The following is a 7,689-nucleotide window of genomic DNA, read 5'->3' on the forward strand; positions in this document are numbered from 1 at the left end:
GTCTCTAGGACTTTTCAAGCAATTGTGATGATAATAACTGATGATAATGAGCTATTTATTAAGTCCCTCTGTATAGAGGGTATCATGTTAAGGGTTTTGCATACATTAATCCTCGCAGTTCTATGAACTAAGTCCTGCAGTACTGTTACATCCATTTTATAGGCAAGGACACCAAGACGCAGAGAGATTAAGTAACTTGCCCAAGGGCACACAGCTTACAAGTGGTAGAAACTGGATTTGAACCCAGCTCTTTGTGACTCCAGAGTCCCACCTCTTCACTGCTATGCTCTGCCTATGCTAGTGTTAGAGTCCTGACAGGCCTCTCCGTTCATGCATGCATTCATTCATTCACACATCACTTACCCTTATGTGGCCCTGGGCCCTGTCCCCAAGGAACACATGACAAAGCAGAGTGACCAGAGCTGGGGTAAGGGAGCACGAGTGGGGCTGGGGGCTGCCTGACTCTGCCTGGGAGGGTGGGAGGGCTTCCCAGAGGGAGTGGTGGTTGAGCCGAGGCCTGAAAGAGGAACACATCAGCCCTGGAACTCACCCAGGTGTGGCATTGGGGATCTGAGTGGGAAGAGAACAATGGCGCCCACTCTCCGCCTGCTCCCTTTTGCCTCTACTGACCCCCCCTGGTTCCCCGGGGGACTGTTCTGGGTCACTCTCTTGTGGAGAATGGGTCTGTTTCACTGTGGGTGAGGGGTGGGGGGTGGGCTGCATTTGGGAGAGCCCGGGCTTAGGATCCAAGGACCACTGCTTGCCAGCTCTGAGGCCTTGGCAAATTACTTGACGTCTTGGAGCCTTAATTTCCCCATCTGTAAAGTGGGGGAGTGAGGACAGTGGCTAGCCCAGTGGCTTGTTGGATATGATAAAATAATGCAGGAAGCTCTTAGCAGTGTGCCTGGCTCATTAAATGCTTGCTCTCACTGTCGTGGTTGTTGTCAGTGTCATCACCCAGACAGAGGTGGCTTGTCCCCTCTGCAGTGGGTCCCGAGGAGAGCTCAGTGCTGCAGAAGGCCCCGTGTGGGGGCTCCCGATCTGATGATTTAGACGTAATCCTCCCCTGACATCTCTTCCTCCTCTTCTAGGTGGTGCTGCCACAGGGGACCCACTGGGACCGCCTCCCGCTGATACCCTTCAGTGTCCCCTGTGTGGTCGAGTTGGTTCTCCCCCAGAGGCAGATGGTCCAGGCTCAGCCACCTCTGGTAGGGACAAACACTACTTCTTGTCTTAGCCAGGCCCTCAGCTCTCCTTGACCAGGGTTATTAGACCTGCGTGAGTTTAACTGGGGCAGCTGTTCTCCCAGTCTGGGACAGAGCAACGGGGGCAGAGGATTTGTTTCCCAAAGAGAGACCTGCCCAGCATGGAGTCTTACAGGGTAGGGCCTGTCCAGCTCTCATAGGGGAAGGGCTGGGTGGACCCTCCATCCATGGCTGGATCTGCCCAAGTGGTCAGACTCTGTCTCTGTGCTGTTCCCTCCCTGATAGGGGCAGAGAAGGCCACCAAGAGGAGAAAAGCACCTTCAACTCCCAGCCCCAAGCAGAGGAGCAAGCAGGCGGGGTCGTCGCCACGCCCGCCCCCCGGACTGTGGTATCTGGTGACAGCGCCCCCAGCACCAGCCCCTCCGGCCTTTGCCTACGTCTCCTCGGTTCCCATCATGCCTTATCCACCTGCCGCTGTGTAAGAGCCTTTCATTGTGACTTTCCCAGCCTGTTTGTATAGATCACTGAATATGTTAGCATTCAGACCTGTGTGGGGCAGCTGAGATGCAGTGTACTCCTCCTGTGTTTTATCCCTGCGTGGATAACTTGCCGTAGGAGCCCAGCACTCATGTAGTCACTCAACAAAGCCAACACTCATATAGACACTCAACAAACGCACGTACCAAGGAGAGTGCTTGGCCCTGGGACCCAGCAGTGAAGGGGGCTAGCATGAGGGCCCTGCCCTCTGGGAGCTTATAACTTTGTGGAGACTGAGAATCCTAACCATCTTCCATTTTCCTTATGGGTTTTCTCAGGAAGTAAGTGATGAGCACTGGGGTTCTTAAAAAAATAGACTTTATTTTTTAGGACAGTTTTAGATTTATAGGGAAATAGAGCAGATAGTCGAGAGAGATTCCCATGATCCTCCTCACTCCCGCACACACAGTTTCCCCTATTATGAATATCTTACGTTAATCTGGCACACTGGCCACATCAGTGAAGCAATATCCACACATTGTTGGTAACCGAGGTCCATAGTTTCTTCAGGCCGTTTTCCTCCAAAGTCCTTTCTCTATTCCTGAATCCCATCCATGATCCCACACGGTGTGCGATTGTCATGCCTCCTTAGGCTCCCCTCGGCTGTGACAGTTTCTCAGACGTTCTTGTTTTTGATGACCTGGACTTCTTTGAGGAGTCCTGATCGGGTATATTATAGGACTTTTTGCACAGATTTTGGGTATAACATCAGTCAAACCAGGAGAGGCAGGGCAGCTAAGACAGAAGTGCCGTGGGTTTGGAGTTGGCCAGAGCTACGGTGGAGTCCCATCTACCCCCTAGTAGTACTGTGGCCTTGGCAAACTAACTTCCTCTCAGAGCCTCAGCTTCCCCATCTGTTAAATGGGGGAAGAGTCTCAACCACGTACTTAATCCTGTGCGTGAGGATAAAGTGTGGCACATGGCAGGAACCCAATGAGATGTATGTGGAGTTTATGGTGCCGTGTGGGCACGTGCTCACTGCTGAGCAAACAGTAGCTTTGCCATCACAGAGAATGTTGCTATTGCTCAGTGTTGTCACTAGTAGGAAGAAAAAGGAGTAAAAGTGAGTTCAACATGATAGGAGTGTGCAGGGCACAAAAGCCCAGTCCCCAGAAGTAGGAAACCTGTCTCGTCTCAGCTGTCAGCAGCTACTTCTCTGCCTGCTTCCCCTGCTGTGAAATGAGTCGATTGGGACTGGATATCTTCGGTGGCTGTGTTGCCAGAAGCCTGGGTGTGTGGGCAGTGAGGGCCTGAGTCGCTGTGAGGGCTGGTGCTCGGTGGAGCAGGGGCGCAAGGCACCATCCAACCCTGGTCCTCTATTCGGGAACCAGGCCTATAAGTGTGCTTTAAAAAATTCTTTATTTGTATGTATTTTCTGAGGCAGGGTCTGGCTTTGTCAACCAGGCTGGAGTGCAGTGGCGCCATCTGGGCTCACTACAACCCCCACCTCCGAGATTCAAGCTATTCTCATGCCTCTCCCTCTCAAGTAGCTGGGACTACAGGAGTGCGCCACCACACCCGGCTAATTTTTTTGGTATTTTTGGTAGAGACTGGTTTTCACCATGTTGGCCAGGCTGGTCTTGACCTCCTGGCCTCAGGTGATCTGCCCGCCTTGGCCTCCCAAAGCACTGGCATTACAAGTGTGAGCCACCGCACCCAGTCTGTAAATTTGCTTTCTTGCTGCCCTCTCAGCTGAGTCTGAGCAAGTCGTTAAGGAATCTTCCGCTCCAGCAAAGATGAGAACCAATGTTGCATGCTGAGACCTCCAGCAGACACGGGGGAAGCGCCTGCTAGTGTTTCAACTCATTAGTCGGGAAAGGTTTTGCCCGGAATTTGGTGACCCCACGGTAGCCATGGAGTCTTTACTTCTCCTGAGGCCCCGTTCCACGTTCTTCCAGGCTCAGGCCTGTGGGCAGAACTCACCAGGTTGCTGTTTCCAAGTCAGGATGGGTGGGTTATACCTATGCCTCAGTTTCCTTCTCTGCGAAATGGGTTGTTATGGTGAGGATTGAATGAAGTGATACATGGAGAGCCCATAGTACATAGAGGTTGGCCAATAATGATGGTGCTTCTAATGCTGCTAGAATTTGCTCTGGTGACACCCTGAAGTTTCTGCAGCTGCTAGTCAGCAGGACTGAACGGCCCGGTGGTTGAGACCAGTGTAGTTTGGAAAGTGGAGTGGGCTTGTGCTGCCCCCTGCTGGGCAGCCGCCCCATAGCCCCTGCAGCCGAGGCTTTGCAGCCCAGAGGGACTTTTTCAGTGTTGGCCCTAGGGAGAGTTTTGGGTAACTTTCAGGCCAAGTTGGTCATCAAATTAACAGGAGGTGGGGTGTGTGAAAACCCAGCCCAGACAGTCCCTACTTTTACAATGGTTCGATTTATGATTTTGCGACGTTACAGCGGGTTTATAGGGGCATACTCCCATCGTAATTTGAGGAGCCTCTGTAGTTACTTACACCAGACAGTCCCTAGAGGAGGGAGGGCAGGCTGCTGTTTATGGGATCCAAGAAGCCCGTTCATTCAGTTCAGATTATTTTATCAGCATCTGCTGCTTGCCAGTTAGCACACATTAGATACGTGAGGAGAGTCGGGCCTAGGTATGAACCCATGGCTGCCCCTTCCAGCTGTCTGGCCCTGGGTCTTAAGAGCTTATGTTTATGGAGCATTTACCGGAGCCAGGCAGTGCCAGGCTTTTTACCCGAATTTTCCATCAGCTGTGAGCTGAGAGGTTGCTAACTGTGGTCGTTTTAGGTGGGAAAACAGAGGCCTTGCAAAGTGACTTAGGCAGTGCCAGGCTTTTTACCTGAATGCTCCATCGGCTCTAAGCTGAGAGGTTGCTAACTGTGGTTGTTTTATGTGGGAAAACAGAGGCCTTGCAAAGTGACTTAGCTTGTCCTGAGTCCCATGGCTAGCACAGCAGAATGACTGGGATTTGGGACAGGGCTCCAGGGCCTGAGCTGCTAAGGCCAGCGCATTCTACTGCCTCCCGAATCACTTAGCTTCTCTGAGCTCCACTTTGCTCATCTGTAAAATAAAGATAAAGGCACCAACTGGTACATGGGTACCAAAGATGAGGATGCCAGCCCTGGGCTAGGCACTGGGTTTAACTGTTGGAGGAACTGCCAGACTGTTTTCCACAGTGGCCCCACCGTTTGCATTCCCACCAGCAGTGCTGAGGGTTCCAGTTTCTCCACATCCTTGTCAATACTTGTTGCTATCTGTCCTTTTTGATGTTAGCTAGCTTAGGGGGTGCGCAGTGGTTTCACTTTGCGTTTCCTGATGGCTAAGGATGTGCATCTTTTCATGTACGTATTGTCCACTTGAATATCTCCTTTGGAGAAATGTCTGTTTGGATCATCTGTTTTTACACACTGTATAATAATGCAAGTTAGAAAGCAGGGGCTCCGGAATAAAGCCAGAGTTTACAGTGTGCCAAACAAGATGCCAATGAATGACTCTGCTACATCCTCCTAAACTTATTCCTGATTTAGGTCCATGCTTCTTTATCTCCCTCCTCTACCACACATACCCTTTATTCAACAGTGCTGAGGCCACCCCCCACTCTTGCCCACTGCTGGTTTCCTTGAACCCTAAACTTAGTGGCCCTGATGGATGCCATTGTCACCTCTTAGGGAAATCCGTGCTTCATCTCAATGGGCTTCTCAGCCCATTCTCGCAGCACTTTTAAACATCACCTCACATTCCTGTAGGACTGGGCTAGGAAGGATGCCCTTCTACCCACTTCCCAGGACATGGGGCCAGACCCTCCCACTCCTGCAGAATCCCTATTATTATTATTGTTATTAATTATTGCCTTTATCCAGCACCCCATGCTTGGCCAATGGAACCCCCAGATATTCTCCAATGAGGGGGTTTTGCTGCCAGGCCTGGAGTAATTCTGGCCTTCCCAAGATCCGGCTCCAAGAAAGTTGCAGGAGTCCATGTTTTCTTGTCCCACTGTAACCCCAGAGCCTGGCACACTGGCTGGCATGTACTAGATGGGCAGTAAATCACATGAACAGGTAGATTGAACTTCCTGTCCTTGAACACCTGTTCTGGGTCAGACACTCGTGTTGTTATCTTCCTTCATCTTTCTAAGAAATCCCTGGATATGTGCTCATTACTCTCATTTTGGAATTAAAGAAATTGAGACCCAGAGAGTTGGAGCCAGTGGCCCAGCTGGGATTTAGCAGGGGGTTAACCCCACACGCGGTGCTCCTTGGCTTGTCCCCAGCCCTCCCTGTGTGTAACTAGCCCACTCACTTCTCTCCTCAGGTACTATGCGCCCGCAGGACCTACCTCAGCCCAACCAGCCGCCGAGTGGCCCCACACAGCCTCTCCCCCACCAGCCCGGAGACACCGGCACTCCATCCAGCTCGACCTGGGTGACCTAGAGGAGCTCAACAAGGCCCTGAGCCGGGCCGTGCAGGCTGCTGAGAGCGTCCGCTCCACCACCAGGCAGATGAGAAGCTCACTGTCGGCCGACCTGCGCCAGGCTCATAGCCTGCGGGGCTCCTGCCTCTTCTGACTTCACTGGGGGCCCAGAGACAGATGAGTGGGCGGGTGAGCAGGTGGCCTGCCAGGCCAGGAGTGGGCTGGAGCTGCTGAGGCCCAGAAAGCCCGCATGGTTCCTCACCAGGAGGGTCTCCCTCCAGCACGGGTCCCACCTGCTCAGTCCCTGTGCTTTCCAAGTGGAGGGGGTGTCAGTTCGGTCACCAAGAGAAGTGACTTCCCAGGAGCACCAGTCCCCTCACAGAGGTGCTGTGAGCGAGGCCTCCTTCGGCCCAGGTAGAGCCTCCGGCAGTCTCTCCTGGTCCTGCATGTGTCCACCTCCCGCTAATAATAGGTATTTTGTATACAGATGGACAGATATTTTTTTAAACTGGGGAGTTTTCCTGATCTTGGTTCCTCCTTACGGGGCCAGACAAGAAAGGAAAGGCCTACGGTTTCTGGAGCAAACCTGTCCCCCACCTGTGAGCAGTCACTCTGGGGCAAGCATTTCTGGGAAGGGCACAGTCGGAGACCTTTCTCCTAGTGACTGGCAGTCAGTGGGGCATTGTAGGATGTCAGGGCCCCAGGGTGACATGTGTCCAGCTTCTCTATGGCAGCAGAGGCCTTTCCCACAGACCTGCTGGGGTGGAGACAAGCTACAAAGTGCCCAGGATGCCATCCACCGCGGTCCCCTTCGGTACCTCACACATGGTCCCCAGCTTCTCCTAGGATCCCAGTGGCATTTATCAGTGGCCAGCTACCTGCCAGGCCCGGGCTGGGGCACGGTCTGTGGCCACGAGGCCAGGCCGCCTCCCGCACCCCCACCCCGTGGCAGCGCATACCTCTGCATTTCTGGAATGTGTGTGCATCAATGATGTTTGTATATTTGAGGCATTTAAAAATCTATTTTCGTTACAAGGGCAAATGAAGAATGAATATTGATCTTAAAAAAAGAAAAGACAAAAAAAAAAAAAAAATACCCAAAGCCATCCGTGTCTCTGCTGTGTGTCATTAACTTTTGCCTTCTAAAGTCAAGTTTATGGGGTGGAAGATTTGAAGCCCAGACAAGCCCTTTCGCAGGGGACCTGTTGGGTGCTCTGCCTGCCTCCCTCTGGTGGCTTCTGTTTCTCCAGTTTTCCCCCTTTGCCTATCTCAGAACCACAAATCTTTCCACTGCAGAGGGCTTTGACGTGGGGCTACCTAACCAACTCGCTTTTGACTGAGGCCGGAGATGTAAACGAGGCACACAGCAAGTTGCTGTCTACAAGAGCATGCACCTGGACACTCCAGTGCTCCTTTCTCTCTTCCTTTCTTTTTTTTAATTTTTTTTATTTTTTTGAGACGGAGTTTCACTCTGGTTGCCCAGGCTGGAGTACAGTGGCGGAATCTCAGCTCACTGCAACCTCCGCCTCCTGGGTTCAAGCAATTCTCTTGCCTCAGCTTCCTAAGTAGCTGGG

At 52.3% G+C, this 7,689-nt stretch overlaps 1 protein-coding gene across 1 annotated transcript in view; it reads left to right on the forward strand.

Moving 5' to 3' along the window:
- AKNA (AT-hook transcription factor) overlaps nucleotides 1-7,221 on the forward strand; it is a 61,457-nt gene extending 54,236 nt beyond the window's left edge. The window contains exons 20-22 of the mRNA XM_011998496.1: nucleotides 1,092-1,208; nucleotides 1,491-1,683; nucleotides 6,017-7,221. Coding sequence (XP_011853886.1) covers nucleotides 1,092-1,208; nucleotides 1,491-1,683; nucleotides 6,017-6,269 — 563 coding nt within the window. The 3' untranslated portion in view covers nucleotides 6,270-7,221. The remainder of the gene's footprint in view (nucleotides 1-1,091; nucleotides 1,209-1,490; nucleotides 1,684-6,016) is intronic.
- Nucleotides 7,222-7,689: the final 468 nt, after the last annotated feature.

Source organism: Mandrillus leucophaeus, unplaced genomic scaffold (assembly GCF_000951045.1).
Source record: "Mandrillus leucophaeus isolate KB7577 unplaced genomic scaffold, Mleu.le_1.0 Scaffold572, whole genome shotgun sequence".
Classification (NCBI taxonomy): Eukaryota; Metazoa; Chordata; class Mammalia; order Primates; family Cercopithecidae; genus Mandrillus; species Mandrillus leucophaeus.